Source organism: Phodopus roborovskii, unplaced genomic scaffold (assembly GCF_943737965.1).
Source record: "Phodopus roborovskii unplaced genomic scaffold, PHOROB, whole genome shotgun sequence".
NCBI lineage: Eukaryota > Metazoa > Chordata > Mammalia > Rodentia > Cricetidae > Phodopus > Phodopus roborovskii.
In genome coordinates this window covers 3,544-23,628 of record NW_026126086.1, presented here as the reverse complement: position 1 = coordinate 23,628, position 20,085 = coordinate 3,544, and the positions used below count along the sequence as shown (strand labels likewise).

Genomic DNA, 20,085 nt, shown 5'->3' with positions numbered 1-20,085 from the left:
GACAGTAGCAAATAGGGGTGGTTATTCACATCACAAGGACCATCAAGAAGCAGAGAGAACACCACAGGAAAGGATCCAGGAAAAAAAGTTCCTTGAAAGATCATTCCCAATGACCTACTTACTCCAGCTAGGCCCCTCGTCCTACAGGTTCTATTTTTTTTAGCATATATATATATATATATATATATATATATATATATATTTTTTTTTTTTTTTTTTTTTCAAAAATGTCTCACTATGAAGTTCTGACCGGCCTGAAACTCCCTATACTGAACTCACAGAGGGTGGACTGCCTCTGAATCTGGAGTTCTAGAAGTAAAGGCCTGCACCACCGTTCCTGACCATGGTTCTGGTCTTTTGTTTTATTTTGCTTTTTATGCACTCACTCATATTTTCTTATGGGGAGTGCATGTACACATGTATGCATATTATGTGTCTGTAGGCCAGAGTACAACCTCAGATGTCATCCTCAAAAATGTCCCCCTCCTTTGAGACAGGGCTTTTTCATTGGACTGGATTGCCAGAGAGCCCCACGCATTCTCATGCCCCTCTTCCTGCCTGGATTATGGGCCCGAGAATCACTACACTAGACATTTTTCTGTCAGCTCTGAGATTCAAACCGAAGACTTCATGCTTGTGAGGGCAACCACATTATCAAGTAAGCTGTCCACTCAGCCCTTGTTTGTGTCCTACACTCATATTAGCAAAATTCCTTTTTTTTTTTTTTTTAAACTTTAGAATAAGTCAGGTACTTACAGAAAAGACCAACGGGTCTTTCTTTTCTGAATGCAATTATGTTTTTCTGTTTGCTTTGCATACGCATAATAATAGCTCTCTCGGTGTTTCCATTTGGTTTTGTAATGTATTCTGAGCTTATGAATCCTCTCCTATTCTCCCCTGCTCCCTCCCACTCCTGTTGAACCCCTTCCTAGTCTCAGCCAGTCCCTTTTTTTCCGAGTTTGGTTTTTGTTGTATTTGGTGACTGGCGGAGCTGAATGAAGGTTACTTACAAAACAACCAGAATGTTCTTTACAGGAACACAAAACAATGAGAATGTTGTTTACAGGAATAGGATCTACTCACCAGTGGCTAAAGCCACTGAAGAAATTGTCTCCCCATTCTCCAGCAACCATTTCCTGCCTATAGAGCCTCAGGGAAGATTGGGCCTAGTGTATACCTTCCCCCAGCAACTGTTAACTGTCTATAAATCCTTAAAAAGGGGTGGGACTTTTTAAGCTTCCCACCGCCAGGAAGGAATTTTGACAGGCCAAATCTTAGGCAGGTCTTCTTCAGTTAATCACATCTGCTGGGAATTCAAGAGTGTTGTCCTGGGCAGAAGGTAGAGAGCCACCCATCGTACCCAGCTTTTCCTCTTTTTGGTTCTTGAATTGCTTCTCTCTCCGGAGACATTCCCTGAGCCCTGGAGGACAGTATAGATGTCTCCTTTTGGGGCTAAGTCCGTGGGCATTCCTTGCTCTTTGTGCTCAATCTTTCTGAGATTTTATTTTCTCTGAATTTGCTCAAGCAACTTCATCTTGCAGGTTTAGTTATTCATTTGTTTTGTTTGTTTGTTTTGGAAAAAGGATCTAACTCAGCAACTCTGGCTGTCCTGGAACCCTATATGTAGACTAGGCTGGCCTTGAAGTCACACATATCCACCTACCTCTATCTCCTCTATCATTCAAACAAAGTCTCATCCTGTCTTACTATGTAGCCCAGGCTGTTGGAGTCAAACTCAGAGAGATCAATCTGCCTCTGGGGTGCTGGATCTAATGGTGTGTGCTACCACACCCTGCTCACTATTGCTTTTTGTATAGTTAAACAAATCTTTACTGTCCTTTTCTCCTAGAGCTCTGTCCTCCTGCTTGAATATACTGAGTCAGATTTTCTGCTTCCTGGATCTCATATCTTCCTCTTCCTTGTTTTAGTCTCAAAGTTTAATGGAGTATATGTCCTCTGGTTGCTTCCTGAGAATGAGTGCTAGAGAAAAATGTATTTATTCCCCATAAAACCCAATTGATATATATTGGCTGAATGCAGAATTTTATGTTGAAAATTAGAATCACTATGAATTTTAAGGCATGGATCCATCTTCTTTCATCTTTATTGATTGTTTTAGAAGTTCAATGATCTTATTGTGATCTTTTGTGTGAAAGCTTTTACTCCTTTCCTCCCTTTAGAAGCATGTTCTGTTATTTAATTCTATTAATCTGAAATTTCAGTGTTTTGGTTTTCTGGAGGTGTTTCACACTTTATGAACACAGCAATCTCTCTTGTTTCTCTGTGTATGTTCATTAGGATAGTGGCTGTGTTTACAGGTTTTGCTTCTGCACTGTATCTGTTTTCTTCACTCTCTCCTTTTTCTGTTTAGCTGCCTTAGCATATTGCTTTCATACTGGAACTGTCCTAGGCATAAGGCCCTAACAAGTTGATTGGATGTCCAGGGATTAGTCTTTGTTGGACAGAAAGATGGCAAGATGCTTTTTATTTTTTAAATTCTTTGATAATTTCATACAACATACTCTGATCATATTCACCCCCAACCCTGACCCCCCCAACTCTTCCCAGGTCCACCTCACCTCAACAACCTCCAACTTCATGCTCTGTCTTAACATTTGCAATTTTTCATGTATGTAAGTGTTTGGCCCACATGTGTGTGATCTACATGCATGAAGTGCCCATGAAAGTTTTGAGAGTGTCAAATCTCCCTCTTGTTGCTACTTGTAGGGTTGCTACTTGTCATGTGGGTGCTGGGAACCAAACTTAGATCTAGTCCAAGCACCATAAGTGCTCTTGTTTGGTTTTGGTTTTCAAGACAGGGTTTCTCTGTAGCTTTGGAACCTGACCTGGAACTGATGTAGACAGAGATCTGCCTGCCTTTGCCTCCCAAGTGTGGGGATTAAAGGCCTGAGCCACTACCGTCCAGGGCCACAGGAGCTCTTAACTGCTTGCCAACTCTCCAGACCCAACTGTTATTTGTTTCTAATATCTCATGGACTCCTGTGTGTGCTGCTCCTGGATGTGGTGCCATCACTGAGGATTGACCTACCTTTTAAAAACAGAAGCTGTCAACTGTCTATAGGTTCTCAGTTAGGGATGCAGGCTTATTCCCACTTCATGCTAGAATATTGGTTGGATTGATCTTGTACAGGTCTTCTGAAGGTGAATAGAGTAGCTATGGTGAATTCATGAGTGCTGCAACCCATTCATGTCCAGAAGACACTGTTTCACTCCCATCCTCCTTGACTTCTGGACCTTACATTTTTTTTCACCTACCACCTCTTCTGCAATGGCCCCAGAGCCTTGGGGAGGTAGTGTGACACCTAGGTCCCATTTGTAGCCGAGGCCTCCATTGACCAAATGTGAGTTTCTATGTTAACCACCATTTACTACACAACGACATTTCTCTATTGAAGCCTGAGGGGATTAATCTATGGGTTGAGACATATGAATTTAAAGAAAGTTTGGAACTATGTCCATTTTGCAGAATATAGGTTCTCCTCTAGGATCTGTGAGCTTCCTAACCATGGGTTCTTGACTAGATTTAGAGTACCACAAATGTTTTTTTCTTATAGAATGGTCTTAAATCCAAGCAGAAAGAACTTGGTTATCCCTAAAACAACTGTGCTACTATTGCAACCATGGATATGGGCAAGATACTTTTATATTTAGTTATCAGTAGTTATTTTTCTAAAACAGTCTAGTAATCCAGAGGGTATTTATTTATTTTGTTTATGTGTGTATACATGCTTGTGTGTGTGTGTGTGTGTGTGTGTGTGTGTGTGTGTGTGTGTGTATGTGTGTGTGTGTAAGTAAAGAGTCTCTATGCTATCTAGTTTTCTGTCAATATGGCCCAAGCTAGTGTTATCTGGAAAGAGGAATCTCAAATGATAAAATGCCTTAAAATAATATTCCACAACACTCATCAACCAATAAGAGAAACATATATTCACAGCATACAGAAGGGCATCCCCCATCAGAAAAGCTCTTGGCTCTTGGGTTTGAATTTCTCTTCTTAGTATTGAGGCAGGGTGTTATGTAGCCCAGGTGTGTAGTCAAGGTTGATGTTGAGCTGAAGATCCTCCTGTTTCTGCTTCCCACATTCTGGCATGCATCATCACACCAGCTTTTTTGTTCAACTTCCAAGCTATAAAGTGAGGTCACTAGAAACCCTGTTGTATCTACCAAAAATAAAAAAGACTCTTGGTGGCACATGCCTTCAATCCCAGCACTCAGGAGGCAGACACAGCCAAATCTTTGTGAGTGTTGGGCCAGCCTGGGCTACAGTGCTAATTCCAGGACAGCAAGGGCTACACAGAGAAACCCTGTGTCAAAAAACGAAACAAAACAAAACAAAAACACTAAAGCAAAGACTCTTAGAGAATAAAGCTGTGTAGAGAGAAGCTGAGATGAGAGATGAAGAGATGGAGTGTTAACCAAGATAGTACTTGACTTCCTGGATCTAGTTGGGACTGTGGTTTGCTTCATCTGGATATATATAAATCAATCAAACTTCATTTTCTTCTTAGGCTTATTCAAACGCCCTTGACAAAACAACCCCAACAAATGTAAGTTAGACTAGAGGTCATCAGAATCTCATGATGGCTTTCTCCCCCCATATAGGTATGTATGATGTATGTATGTATGTAACTTGTATCTGTGTGATATATATATTCCTTTTTTGTTTTTCCAGACATGATTTCTCTTTGTAACTGTCCTGGTGTCCTGGAATTAGCACTGTAGGCTAGGTTGGCTTCAAACTCACAGAGATCTACCTGTCTTTGCCTCCCAAGGGCTGGGATTAAAGGTGTGCACTACTACTAACTACCAACTGGCTTTTTTTCTTTCTTTCTTTCTTTTTAGTTATAAAGAAAAAAGATTTATTTTTGTTTTTAATTTTAGTTCAAGTCTGAAGTATCAAGTCTGAAGCTGGCCAGTGTTAAGGCATTAATCTTCCTTTTGTTTTGGTTTTTAACATCTATTATGAAGTATTTCAAACATGCTGCAAACATTAAACTAGAGCGAACACTGATAAAACCACCACCATTTCTGCTTACAAGTCTAGCATTCTATTACAATCTCTTTCCCTTATCCAAACAATAACAGACCACGTACCACAGTCTCATGCATGAAAGGAGTGTATGGGAGATGCTAAAGGCACAGATAAAACTTTGAGACAATTTGAGACAATTCTACTTATTGTAGACAAAGGACTAGGCACGAAGTATCCTAGTATCACTGAGAATTTTATAGCTGATAAACTCTAGCCAAATGCTGAGGGAATTATTATTATTATTATTATTTGGTTTTTTCAAGACAGGGTTTCTCTGCGTAGCTTTGGAGTCTGTCCTGTAACTCTCTGTAGACCAGGCTGGCCTCGAACTCACAGAGATCCACCTGCATCTGTGCTACCACAGCCCGGCGCTGAGGGAAAATTTTACATGCTCTCCTAATGGATGACTTGACTCCCAGTCGTGGAAGTCTATGAGAATCCCTACTATTTGCCTTCCTCCATCCTTGACTCTCAGTGGAGACCCACCTTGTAAGGATCCTGATTACACCCTCCTTTCTAGCTTAGAATTGTGTCAGTGGGACCTATCCAAGATTGAAGACTTAGAAGTAATGAAGCCACCTTTCCTCTTACTGGCCACGTGCCTGTCACTTCAGGAACTTTGCCAAAGCATATAACAGCTTGGTGACCTCTTAGTGTCCCAAAGGTGGTACTGTTAGAGCCAGTATAACTAAGACTTTGGGAATGTATCAAATTATCACATTATTCTTAGAGTTATTATGTTTCCTGGTCTTTTGTTTTGATTTGATTTTGAGACAGGGCCTGTATGTAGTGAATGTAGTCAAGGGCAGTCTCCAACTCAACTGCATCTTGCTTCAGCTTCAAGGTAAATGCTGAGATTACCTGAAGCACTGGAGCAAGGCTTCATTTTGATTGGCTATGACATCACCCAAGCCCTTTGTTGTCCAGAAATATGTCCCTGTATGGATTGGTCAGATCTACTGTCAGTTAGCTGAGAGTCGTCATCTACCCAGTGTGGGTGGGTGGGGTTTGAAATAGAGCCAGTGCTCTCGTGGTTACCGTCGGCGACGGACATCTTTGTGAAGGTCTCTGTGATGATCCTCAAATTTTGAGAGCTCACATGAACGATAGAACAAAAGAATTTTTGTTGATCCTCCAGTGACTGTAAGTTAAACAAGCCTTTTCAAAGACTGAAAAGTGTTTCCTTTAGACACTAGAAAGGTAGGCCAGATGTAGGGTCTCTAAGTGGAGCCTGATTCTGAGGTAACTTTTAATGCCCACTGTTGTATTAAACGTCATTATCAAATGTTAGAAGCCATAGCCTCGTTGGTGATGCGAAACTTGTTAGAATCAGTTTAAGGGTATCATGTGAGACAAAGAAGCTTGGGGGATTGGGAAGACAGCAGTGAGGAAAGTGCTCTCTGTAAACCCAAATGGGAGAGTCAGAGTTTGGATCACCCCCTTCCTTCCCCAAGTGCTTCTGCTGGGAAGGTGGACATAGGAGGGTCCCTAGCACTTCCTAGCCAGCCAGTGAGCTCCAAGTCAATGAGTGACCCTGTCTCAGAACGGTAAGGAAGAAGAACATATTGGGACCTCCCCTGAACCCCTCACTCCCCTCCATTTAATCCTGACCTCACCCCCATTTTCACAGCCCCCTACTGCCCCTCATGCCCCCACCTTTTAAACCCTTCCTCAACCCTTTGCCTCCCTCCGTCTCTTTCTTTGCTGCTCTACCTCATTTCCTGCACACCTACACCCCACCCATTCCTCTTTTTTCACAGCCCATTTCAGTTTCTTATCTAGTCACTCCTTCCTGCTCCTGCCCCTCCTCTCCCAGGCTCTTCCCTTCTTTGAACACTCCCTTAGCTCCTTACTCCCTATCATTCCCCTCCCTTCTTCCCTCCCTCAATCCTCTCTCTTTCCCTCCTTCCTGTCCTTACTCCTTCTCCTTATCCCCATTGGTAAATTTTCCTCAGCATCTCCGTCCTCCTTTGCACACTCTTATTCCCATACCCCTCCCTGATCCTTCCTAACCTTCTTCACCTTCCAAACCATCATCCCTACCTCCCAAACCACCATCCACATCTTCTTCCTCCCTGCCTCCCCTCCCTCAATCCTCCTCCTCTTTCACACCCCTCCTCCTCAATCTCCCTCCTCCCCACCTCCTTCCTCCCTCCCTTCCCCCACAACCTCTTCCTCCCTCATCCTCAATCCCCCTCCTCCCTCAACCTCAACCCTCCTCCTCCTTCACCCTCCTCAATTCCCCTCCTCCCTCACTGCTGTTTAATCCTACCCCTCCCCCAACCCCCTTCTCCCTCACCTTTCTCCTCCCTCAACCTCCCTCCTCCCTCATACTGCTCCTTAATCCTACCCTTCCCTTCCCACTCCATCAATAGTCTTCCTTCCTCACCTCCTCCCAATCTCCTTCCTCATACTCTTCCATAGTTCTACTCCCTCAATCCCCTTCCTCTCTCACATTCTAATCAATCCCCCTCTTTCTTCAATTCCCCTCCTCCCTTCCCTCCTTCTTAATCTTCCTCCCTCACTTTCACTTATCAACCTCCTCCATTTCCCTCCTCCCTCACCGTCCTCCCATTCTCTTCCCCCTGCCCTTTCCCCATCCCTCTTCCTCAGTTCCGCTCCTCTTGTCCTTCCCCTCAATCCACCTGGCCCTCTCTATCCCATCCCCATTCCTCTCCTTACTTACCCCTGCCTCATCCCCCGTTTTCCTCCCTCTCTCCAATTTCTTCTCATTCTTCTATCTCCCTTCTCCCTCTGTCCTTCTCCCTTCTTCCATCCTCCTTATCCTTCACCCTCCTTTGATCACCTCTTTCATTTCCTGCTCTTCTCAGTCCTCCTCCCAATCCTTTTTCCTGCCCTCTCCCTCCCTGTCCTCCACCCCCCTCTTCCCTTCCGTCCCTTCCTTCCTCACCCTCCCACCATTCTTCCTCACCCTCTCTCCCTCTCTCTGCTCCATCATCATCCGTTCTCCCAGCCTCCCTCCTCTTTTCTTTCTCCCTTCCCTCAATCTCCCTCCTCATCTCTCACCCCTACCCTTCCCCATTCCCTGCCTCTTCAGTGGTCCCACATCCTTCCGACTCCTCACTCCACTCTCCCCTTCCTTGTTTAGTGTCCCCCACCCCAGCTCACTCCATCTTCCTATCTTCCTGTTCCTCACTCCCTTCATACTGTCAGGTATGAAGATCCTATGGATATAGATGAATCATTTTAAATTAGTTTATTTTGGCATTCTAGTCAATAGGTGCTTAAGACATTGTAAGCATTATTATTATTATTATTATTATTATTATTATTATTATTATTATAGACAGGGTTTTTCTGTGTAATAACCCTAACTGTGCTGGGACTCTTTCTGTAGACCATGCTAGCCTTGAATTCAGAGATCTGCCTGCCTCTGCTTCCTGAGTCCTGGGATTAAAGGTGTGCTATACCACGCTTGGCTAGGCATTGTAATTTAAAATAATTTAAAAATAAAATACAGTTGGAATTCCAATTCCAGATATTAAAAATAAAACACATTTTATTCTTCAAAATTGCTTTAAATGGAAGAGGAAAATTAAATATATGACTAGTAATGTAGGAGGCCCTGGGCTTCAAAAGTCAGAGGAATGGAAGGCAAGTAAGGTGAGTATGATTAGTTTATCCAAATTTGAGGGTTTTCTTAAAACCACCATCCAAGTGAGTTCTTTGTTTTCTCACAGCTCCCAAAAAGAGGATGTCACGTTCAACTAGATCTAGAGAAACAAGAGGGAATGACTCCAACTCAGAAGATAACAGTGAGTGAAACCTACATAGAGCCACATGTTTGGTAACTGATTAAAATGACAAAAGAACAAGGTGGGAATGCTTTTCCCTAGAGGAAATTGGGATCAGGGGAGGACAGTCAAGAGGACACTCATGCTTTTGTTACTTCATACTGAGAATTAATTCATGGGACATTTTGTAACTTTAAAGTTTAATGAAATTTTGTGTTGGTTATTGTGTGGGCCAATCAGCAGTCATCAGAAGAAGGAGTCATATACCAACACATTTCTGAGGGGTTATATGATCATCTCTCTCAACTATACCTTTCACTTGATCAAATTCTACTTCAAATATATCCTGTGGAATATTCATTGTAGAGTAGAATTTTGGTTTTTGTTTCTTTGTTTGTTTTTCCGAGACAGGGCTTCTTTGTGTAACAGCCCTGGGTGTCCTGGAACTCTATAGACCAAGCTGGCCTCGAACTTACAGAGATCCACCTGGCCCTGCCTTCCAAGTGAGGGGATTAAAGACATCCTCCACCACTGCCTGGCAAGAATGTTTTGGTTGTTGTTATTCAGTGTGCTTAAATAAACTCTGATATTCTCCAGATTAAATACAATATAACATTTGTTTGATTGTTTGTTTTGAGAGAAGAGCTAGCTCTATATCTCAGGCGAGCCTCACACACTATCCTATCTCTGTTTTTCAAATACTGTGTTTATAGCATGTGTCACACTAAAGTCTTAGCAGTAAAATATGGAAATATACAACCCTTAAAATGATATAAAAAAGTCCTTAGCATGCTTTAAGTCACCTTGTCTTTTTCGGATCCATGAGTTCAAGGCCATCTTGAGCCATAGTGTAACTTCCAGGGCACCCAGGGCTACACAGAGAAACCCTGTCTCAAAAATAACAACAAAGTACAACTCTGAACTCTGTTTTTAGCACAAATACAGCCACAGAGAATATGCAAAGAAATGAGTATGGCCATGATGCAATAAAACTTTATTTACACAGACAGAAAAAAGCTGGAGTTGGCCCACTGGTCATAGTTTTCCAAATGATGGTTTGGTTCACCTGAATTCCTCATACATTAATAGTAAAGTATTCTGTTTTTATCAGGTCCCCCCTTGCTCCTGTTTTGCATGTTTTATCCACTCCCTCCTTTGAGGCTCTTAGCTTGATTCCTAAACCACTGCAACTATGTATGGCCACAGCTTCAACACAAAGTAGGATTTATGGCTGAGTCTTAGTGCTAACGTGCTTAGGAATTGCTAGCAGAATGGTGACAGAGAGGTTGTTGCCTTGCTTCCCCTCTTTTAGTGCTCCAGAATCTAGTTTGGGTGAAAAGTTGTGTGCTAGTAACTCATCTCCTGACATTTTGGCCATGTTGTATTCTCGTGCTTCTAGGATTTGAATGCGTTCCTATATTCTTCCTTGATGCTCTCTTTCATTCATACCTGTCCAGTTCCAATGCTTTCAGCTGAATTTCTTTCTCAGAAAGTGATGCTTATTTTTGCCTCTCCCCCCCCCCAACTTCATCCCACCAGTCTCTGTTTCTGTCTCTAGCATACCCAGGTGTCTCTGACAACACAGTTCAAGACTGCATGGTAGTAATTGGTTCCCTCACCCACTAGGCCAATAGAGAGCAGTTTCAGAGCAAGGGTTGTTTTTGTATACTCTGTGACCAGATTCTAATGGGCTCTCAGGCAAGGTTTGTTTGTTCAGCGTTTACCTGGATTTTGCCAGGAGGAAGAACTGATTTTACCCTCCCTCCGGCTGAAGGTCTAGCCAGGGAATGAACAAATACCACTCTTAGCTGATATGTATATATCTTGCTATGTTCCTTCTTCATGTCTGAATTGCATGCAAGCCTGTTCTTCGTATTAGTTACTGTCTTCATTGCTGTGGTAACACACACACACACACACACACACACACACACACACACACACACAAAACACAAGCATCTTAAGTAAGGAAGGGTTTGTTCTTGTTCAGTCTGAGAGTCCATCATGGCTGAAAAGTTCTTGTGTGCTACTGGGAATGAAACCTAGGGTTTCATACATGCTAGACAAATGCCCTACCAGCCCAAGATTAAAAAAAAAAAAAACCCACAAACCTCCCCAGGTGGTTCTAGTGTGAAGTCAGGGGGAACAGCTGACTTAAATTAAACTGGCCATGCTTGTGAGACAAAAGCCCTGAACCCGATGTAAGATCAAGCATTAAAGCAGGGGTGGGGTGAGGGTGTGGGGGGTAAGGGTGGGGTGGGGTGGGATGGGGTGGGATGGGGTGGGGTGGGTGAGGGTGTGGTTGTGAATATTATTGATGAAGTGAGCAGAAGTATGTATGGGGCCCAGCAACTGCATAGTGAGTGAATGCTTGCCATCAATTTCCTGGTTCTTTCACTTTATAAATCTGCCTCCCAATGGTCCATAACCATGACTGATGAAGTCTGAGTTGAGAGGCTAAAGGGTCAAATGTTTTAAGTGTCAGTCTTCGGTTTTTATTCTTTATATGTATTACATTTATCTTCTAGAGAGTTTACCTAAATAGTGGATTATGGTCCTTAATTATCTGTCCTTTTTATTTTTATGGTTCTTGTTTTGTTTTAGGACAGAGTATCACACAGCCCAAGCTGACTTGGAATTTGCTATATTGGTGAGGTTGGCTTTGGACTCCTAATTCTTCTGCCTCTGGTTTCCAAATGTTGGAAGTAAAAGTGTTCACATCTATACCTGTGTCTTTTTATGTTTCTTTATATAGTGGCCTGTATGGCCTCAACTGGCCTCAATCGCATGATCCTCCTGACTCACCTACCTTTTGGGGGATAATAATTTATATTTTAATGTTTATAACCACAAAAAATCAATGTTATGATGCTTACTCTTCTATCTTGCAAAGCTTCATACTGCTGCGATGCAAACCCCTGAATTTTGAGGGATAATGAGGTTAGTCTACCAGGCTGAGTAACTCAGTGGTACAACATACAGACATTTGGCATGAGACCTTAGTTACAATCACTAGCATTCAGCTTGAGTCTTGAATTCTTTTTGTTTGTTGGTTTTTGTTTTTTGAGACAGGGTTTCTCTGTGGTTTTGGAGGCTGTCCTGGAGCTAGCTCTTGTAGACCAGGCTGGTCTGGAACTCACAGAGCTCCACTTGCCTCCCCAGTACTGAAAGAGTCTTGAATTCTTAACTCCAAAACTGTGGGAGTGCAGGATAAGGCATCTATACAAATCATCATAGTAAACCCCAAGCCCTAAATTGTTTTCTTTGTCCCATATATTCTTAATGCTTGCTTCAGGGGCATTCATCATCTCCTGAACAAATGATCTCTTATTTTCAAGGAAAGTCCCACTCACTGGATAACAAAACTTCCACAAGTGCCTATCTGCTATAGTATTATTTGTACCCTGGGGTGTTTCCATGATCAAAAGAAGGAAACAGCCAGGTGTGGTGTCTCACATCTATAATCCCAGTCTCCAGGAGTCTGAGGTTGGCAAATGGCTGTGAGTTCAAGACTAGCCTGGGTTACAACTAAAACAATCTCATCTCACAAAAACAAACCAGCAAACAAACAAAAAACAATAAAAGTGTGTGTGTGTGTGTGTGTGTGTGTGTGTGTGTGTGTGTGTACATAATATATTACAGAAGGGAATGGGAAAAATACTGTTTATATTTTCCCTGTATGCATATAGTTACCTTTATAAATAAAGGTAGCTTAAAAGAATACCAATAATAACTTCACCTCACTGTAATAAGTGCCCACTGTAAAGTATAATGAATGTTTTTGAGGTAATGAGTTGAACTCAGAAGACACAAGATCACAAGATTTTATATGTGGAACATGTTTTTAAGTGCCCAGTCTGGTTTTGTCTGATAATGGCTATATCTGTGTATATGTGTGTGTGTGTGTGTGTGTGTGTGTGTGTGTGTGTGTGTGTTTTGTTGTTTTGACACAGGGTTTCTCTGTGTGTAGCACTGGCTGTCCCGGAACTCACTCTGTAGACCAGGGTGGCCTTGAACTCACAGAGATCCACCTGCCTCTGCCTAAAGTGTGTGCCACCACCACCATATGTTTTTCTATATGGCACACATCTTGACTATTATGGGCTTAAGAATTTAACCTTAAAATGTATTTTGGGGGCTGAAGAGATGACTCAATGAGTTAAGATCGCCTAAGTTTGAGGGGGCATTGGTGGCAGACACCTTTAATCCCAGCACTTGCAAGGAAGAAACAGGTGGATCTCTGTGAGTTAGAGGCTAGCCTGGTCTACGGAGTGAGTTCCAGAACAGGCTCCAAAGCTACAGAGAAATCCTGTCTCGAAAAAGCAAAACAAAAAAGCACCTCAGTTTGATTCTTAGCACCCAAATGGAGGCTAACAACCATTTGTAACTGAAGTCACAGGGGATTGAATGCACATGCACATACTCAAGTACAAATACGTACTGATAAATATTCTTTTAAAATCATATTTGGGGAGCTAGAGAGATGGCTCAGTGGTTAAGAGCACTGGCTGCTCTTCCAGAGGATCTGGGTTCAATTCCCAGCAGTTTACAACTGTCTATAACTCCAGTTCCTGGGGATCTGACACCCTCACACCAATGCACATATGATAAATTTAAATACATTTTTAAATGCATATTTGGGGGTATCAAACCATTTTATTCAGAGGCCTGAGAGTGGAGAGGGGCTGAAGAGGTTCATATGATTTGATGTCCATGGCAAAGCGGATCTCCCTGGTCTCCCCATAACTCAAAGCAAAAGGTAGTATTTCATATCAATGTCTGGCTAGCTAGAACTCACTGTGTAGACCAGGCTATCCTTGAATTTACAGAGACCCACCTGCCTCTGCCTCCCAAGTGCCATAATTAAAGGCATATACCATAAGGAAAATGTACTTTAGTCTTGGGAGAGATGGCTCTGTGGTTAAGAGCATTGACTCTTCTTCCAGAGGACCTGCACCCACATGGCAGGCTAGTTCCAGAGGTTTTGACACCCTCACACAGACAAACATGCAGACAAAACACCAATGCACATAAAATAAATAAATTCTAAAAAATACACTGGATCATTTTTTTAAAGAAAGAAAAATGTACTTTAATGTTGAAAATGTTTAATTCTGGTTGTCAAATGTTTGAATGTATACAGAATATTTTAGCTAGCTCCAGGTAGTTGAGTTTTGGTATAAAAGACATTTCATACAACTTATTTTTTTCTCTTTTTAAAACTGGTCTGAGGTTCTAAGAACAAAACCCAGGCTTCTTATGACACAGTGCTATTGAAGGTTGACTTGTGTAACAAAATGTACACGTAAGAAAAAAATTATTAAAATTCCATATTCTTATGAAGATATGCTAAATGTGTGAGGGTTGATTTGGCACTCCATTAGGTTATAAGATGGCAAAAGAAAGACAATTGTTAGTCATTTAAGGAAAAAGTTATTTTTTCCATAAAACTCAGGGATATTTCTTAGAGAATTTCCACAAGTATGTCATTCAACATGTAAGCTGCTTGGGAGCCTGAGGCAGGAGAATTGAAAAACAGTCTCTCTGAGCTACCAAATAAAGCCTGGCCTGAGAGTCCACAGTTTGTGGGGGTGGGGCGCTTGAGAGTCTTCTCTCTGAGGTCCTGCTGGCAGTTAATGGTTGCTGAGAGTGATAATTAGCGAGCCCTGCAGGATAAACTGAAGCACAATGCTTTCCCCCAGTCACCTTTCAGGTCGACTTCTTTTTCTACTTTTATGGTCTTTTTTCTTTCATGGCCCTGGGGCCAAAATTCCATTAGAGCTTTTCAGCTTGGTGAGCAGTTTGCTTTTCTTTGACAAAGGCTTTTTAATCCAGTCTGGGCTTGAACTCAAGGCAATCCTCCTGCCTCAGCCTCTCTAGTGCCAGGAAGGTAAGTGTGAGCTATTATCCTCAGTTTAAGATGGCAACTTTTCAGGAGAATATGCATGTTAAGGGCTTTTCAGGACACGACAGTGTGGCCTTACTCGTCAGAATAGGCGGTGGAGACACACACCAGCATTTGAGAGGCAGAAGCAGGAGAATCTCTGTGAGTTTGAGGTCACCCTGGTGTACAGAGTGAGTTCCAGGACAGCTAGGGCTACACAGAGAAACCCTGTGTGGAAAAACAACAAAAAAACCAACCCCACAACCCCCCCCCCCAAAAAACAAAACCAACCAAACATAAAAATCCAAGAACAAAAAACAAACTTGGTCTCAAGGGACACACTAGTAAAGAAACAGACATTTGTCAATACTGCTACTAAACTGAGAATTGGTAAATGAAGGAAGTAGGTCTCAGCTTTATTGGGTCCTCAAATTACTGATTTACTGACTGATAATGTGTGAGGTCGGGCGGACCCTAAAATTGTGCTGGGAGGGGTTGTTATTTGACCTTCGAATGTATCCCTACTCTCGCCAGCCATCTTAGAAAATGCTCAAGGTGGAAAAAATGTAACAGGATTTACAGCTGTTACTACTGTGACAATGAAAACGAGGGCCCTGTGGGATGTTGTGTCACTGACAAAAATGAGAAATGCCTTGCTCCACCGAGTCGAAAAAAACTCTCCTCCTAAGCTTTCTCCATTCTCTGATGGTAGCCATACTCCTCTCTAGCAGGAGGTATGCCTAGGTTTCCTTCTTATTTCGGGTTACTCCCAAGGCCTTGCAACTAACTCCCCAGGCCCTTTTCTCTTTCAAAGTTTCCCTTCCCTTACTTTTTTCTTCCCACCCCCCTCTTTTCCCAGCTAGCTGACCCCGCCTCTTGCACGCACCACCTACTCTGCCTCACAGGAGACTTCCCGCTTCTTCTCCCATTCCCCCTACCCCTATCTCCCCGCCTTCCTCAGGTTCAGAAACCTCCAATCAAGAGCGCCGAAGGTGTCGCCAAGGCCCGCCCTGTCCTCCCTATCCACCTCTTTTACCCCCCGTGTTCCCTCCCCCAACCCCCCCACCTCAAGTCCGGCGGACCCGGGGGCTTCAGGATCTGGGAGCTATGAAAAGTGTCTGCCCAGGCACTTCCGGTGAGTACGCTAGGGCACGGAGCTCCCCGCGGGTTCCCTAAGGAAGGGGGTGGCTGCGGTGAGGGAGCCCCGGTGAGGCGGGTGCTGGCAGGGAAGGGGTGCGGGAGCAGCGGGAGATCGAGCGAGCTCCCCGGTGCGAGCGTCCCTGGCGGCTCCGGTCGCCCCGCGGTGAGCCGGCGCCCCCGCCTCCGGGCCCGCTCGGGTCCTCCTCTCCACCCCCCACTCGCGAGGGTGACGCCGCCTCTCCACGGGCGTCGCGTGATCGGAAGTGGCGCCATCTTTAGCCTCTTGTGCTATTGACAATAACAAGCCTTGGCTCGCTCCCCCTCCCCCCCCCCTCCAGCCCTGCGTCTCCCCTCCCCGAGAGAGGGAGAAAAGGAGGAGGAGCTGCAGGCTTCCCTGGCTCCCTGAGTCTCTCCAGCAGAAAGTGGGGGAGAGAGGCCGAAAAGCAGGGGAGGGGGGACGGCAAGGCCATTTACCTGTCCGCCTCCTTCGCTCCCCCCCCCTGCCTCATTCTCCTGATTGCTGGTGTCAGCCTATCTGCCTTCCCGAGCCCTCCCATCCCCCCCCCGTGTGCTCCCCCCACGTTCCTTCTCGTCCTCTGTGTTTCTCCTCTCTTTCTTCCCTTCCCCCTCTAGCGTTACCACCTCTCCTCCACGCACGCAGGCGCATACACGTAGGTTTTTGATGCTCCTCTGCCTGTTGACCCCGCTATTTTCATGTTTCCAACAGGTTTTTCTTCCCCCAATCCCTCTGCTGCTGCTGCTGCTGCTGCTCAGGAGGTCAGATCTGCCACTGATGGTAATACCAGCACCACTCCGCCCACCTCTGCCAAGAAGAGAAAGTTAAACAGCAGCAGCAGTAGCAGCAGTAACAGTAGTAACGAGAGAGAAGACTTTGATTCCACCTCTTCCTCTTCCACCCCTCCTCAAGCTAGAGATTCAGCGTCCCCTTCAACCTCGTCCTTCTGCCTCGGGGTTCCAGTGGCCACTGCCAGCCACGTACCAATCCAGAAGAAGCTGCGTTTTGAAGACACCCTGGAGTTTGTAGGGTTTGATACGAAAATGGCTGAGGAATCCTCCTCCTCATCTTCTTCATCTTCGCCAACCGCTGCAACCTCGCAGCAGCAGCAGCAGCAGCAGCAGCAGCAGCAACTTAAAAATAAGAGTCTATTAATTTCTTCTGTGGCTTCAGTGCACCATGCAAACGGCCTGGCCAAATCATCCACCACGGCCTCGAGCTTTGCTAACAGCAAGCCTGGCTCGGCTAAGAAGTTAGTGATCAAGAACTTTAAAGGTAACCAAAGCCAAAATCCATAATCACCTACTAAGATTTAGACACTTGAATAGTCACATGCGCTATTTATGTTAATATATCAAACAGTATAGAGGTAGCCTAATATTTTATGCATAATCAGTAAGTGGAAGTGAGGTCCTATTTTTTGGTGGAGGGTTCTTTTTCTGGCGTGTTTGTGTCCTTGCTCTGAAGCACTCTTTAGTGTTTGGGTACAATGTTTTTTTGAGGTCTGCCTCAATACATTGTATCTAATCTGTTGTTTCTTAAAACATCGGCAGTATGATTGATCCGGATTTTACAGGTGAGAAACTTGTCTTCTAAAGAGGTATATTTCAGGTGCATAGTAATTCTTGGCACGACTGAGATTTTTATTTTTATAGGCCACATACTCCAGTCCCTAAAAATGCAGGTACCAAGGTTGATCGTTTTCTGTTTAAATGAGATTTATAGTTAGGTTCTTAGTAGAGTACTGTATTTGTGAAACTCACCGTGGAAGGAATATAGGGTGAAAAACCTTTTGGGGGTCTGCATTTCTTCCCAAAGGTAATGTCTGAAAATGAAAACTACTGATTATTCACAGAAGTAGTCTAAAGATGGAAACAGTGAACTACGTCTTTTCCTCAGTAAAAGGGGCATTTCAAGTATTGACCTGCAGCTATTAGAAAATTTGTGCATACTGTGCTTGAATTGCTAATTGGGAGTGTGATGTTTGCACCAGTGAAAATATAAACAGCATTTAAAATTTATTTGACCTAAGTTCTTTTCTGTTGAATGCGTTTGTTTTTCTGATTATTTTTTCACCATTCTCAGCTAGGGAGTAATAGGTATTAGAGTGTTTATTAAAGTGGAGGAGTGAATGAATGGGGAGAATTGGTTACTCTTTGCTTGTGTGTGAAATGTTGGTGTGGAAAAGGGCAATGTGCTATTTGTCTCACGAATGGGGCTTATAGTATTGTCTATTTTTAACCCTTTTTCTACCCTTAAGCTCTTGAGGGTTACTTTCTGATTTACTAGTAGCTTTCTAAAGTGAATATGAACTGTATTTACAAATTCATTCATTACTTCACTTAAAGGAATCCAATTTAATAGGGAAGGATTTTTCAAGAAATGAGCTGTGATTCTAATTGAACTTGCAAATTGATTTCAGAGACAATTTTTCTTTCTCCTGAAGGCATTAAGGCGTTTGGACTCTTTAGTTTTACATATTGCTGGTGAATGAAGTTTAAACTCTAGATTAAGATTTCCTTCTGTTCTGAAAATGCTGCATAGGTTCTGGAGTCATTTGGGTGTTGTTTTTTAAATTTTCATTCCTTTCCTTTAAGACCAAGAAATGTTCTCTGTTTCTGTGATGGCTGCATTAGGGAGGGAAACAGACCTGGATTGGAATCCCAGCTTTGCCATTGACTAGCTATGGTGACCTTGGGCAAGCTTAGCAATAAGTTCCAGGCTCAGTTTCTTAAGTTGTACAATAGAGGTGTTACTATTCACTGTGGGTGTTTTATTGTGGGGGATGATTTCTAAGAAGTTTCTAAAATACTTTTCACATAGTCCATAGTATGTGAAATCTCTAGAGGATTCTTTTCAACTTTGGTTTCATACATGCTAAAACCAGATCAGGACTGCTATTTTTTCTGTCATTCTTAAATTTTTATTTTTGAAACAATACAATCAATAGGAAGAAAAAAACCTGATTTTCATGGGTAAGTCAAAATGACTTAATAGTATTTTGGCATCTTAAATTTTGTTTATATTGAACTTTTAGATACCATGGTTACTTTAGTATTGAGGAAGATCCTAAAATAGCAATACTGTCCTATTTTATGGTTCTTTAGTTACTGAATTCTGAATATTTTTCTAATTTTTTGCATATGTAGATAAGCCTAAATTACCAGAAAACTATACAGATGAGACATGGCAGAAGCTTAAAGAAGCAGTGGAAGCTATCCAGAATAGTACTTCAATTAAGTACAATTTGGAAGAACTCTACCAGGTATGTATTAGAGTGTGAAACCAGATTTGGTTCACATCAAGTCGTGATGCATTCCTGCATTTCTATTTTCCTTCTTTAAAGATTGATTTTTATTTTTAAGTGTGTGTTTGTGTGCATGAATGCAGGTGCCCTTGGAGGCCAGAGGCTTAGGGTGCCTCTAAAGCTGGAATTCTAGGTGGTTGTTAAGGTGCCTGACATGGGTGCTGGTTATCAAACTTGGGTCATGGAAGAGTGTTCTTAACTGCTGGTCCATTTCTCTAGTCCCTTGTGTTTTAACCTTTTGCTTTATTGTTTTTTTCAAGACAGGCTTTCTCTATGAAACAGTCCTGGCTGTCCTGGAACTCACTCTGTAAACCAGGCTGGTCTCTGACTCAGGAGTGCTGGTATTACAGGCGTGTGCCACCACTGCTCAGCTTGTGTTTTAACTTTTTGAAATACATTCTTTAGTAGACTTTTTGGTTCCCTACTAGTTAATTGATGCCTTCTATTTATGATCACAGCACAGAGTTGTAGCACCGGCGCTAGAGTCTGTTCCACTAATCGGGCGAAGGCATAGAGATTTAAATAAAAGACAAGACAGCGGGTCATTCGTGCAACAGGAATGCTGGAATGCTGAATGCCATTTATTGAGGGAAAGGAGCAGGCTTATATACTGACTCACAGCACAGTGGAAAACAAGGGTCAAGAGTGAAAGCTCTCAGGCTTAGTTCCTCCCCAGCATTGGTTTGTGTTAGCAAATCAAGAAGAGAACCAAGAACTACTCTGGTGCAAGATGCTCCAGCCAACGGCTTCAGGTTTGCTCAAGGTGCCTTGGGGGTTTACAAAGGGCCCTACAGGTCCCCCTTTCTTTTAATATAAACTAACACCTGTCTTAGGCGGCAGAGGGCATCAGGATAATTCCTTACCTGTCATTGGAGACGTCACCCAGGCCCATAACCATCCTGTCTTAGGTTGGTTATGTGCCCCCTTCTG

The 20,085-nt window shown here is 43.1% G+C and overlaps 1 protein-coding gene across 1 annotated transcript; it reads left to right on the top strand.

Annotated features, from left to right (window-relative positions):
* Positions 1–15,591: 15,591 nt before the first annotated feature.
* On the top strand, positions 15,592–19,113 carry LOC127218411 (cullin-4B-like; the record flags this gene model as incomplete). The annotated part of the gene is made up of 3 exons (XM_051179422.1): positions 15,592–15,827; positions 16,560–17,123; positions 18,998–19,113. Coding segments are annotated over exons 1-3 (708 nt in total), but the record flags the coding sequence as incomplete, so codon positions are not given.
* Positions 19,114–20,085: the final 972 nt, after the last annotated feature.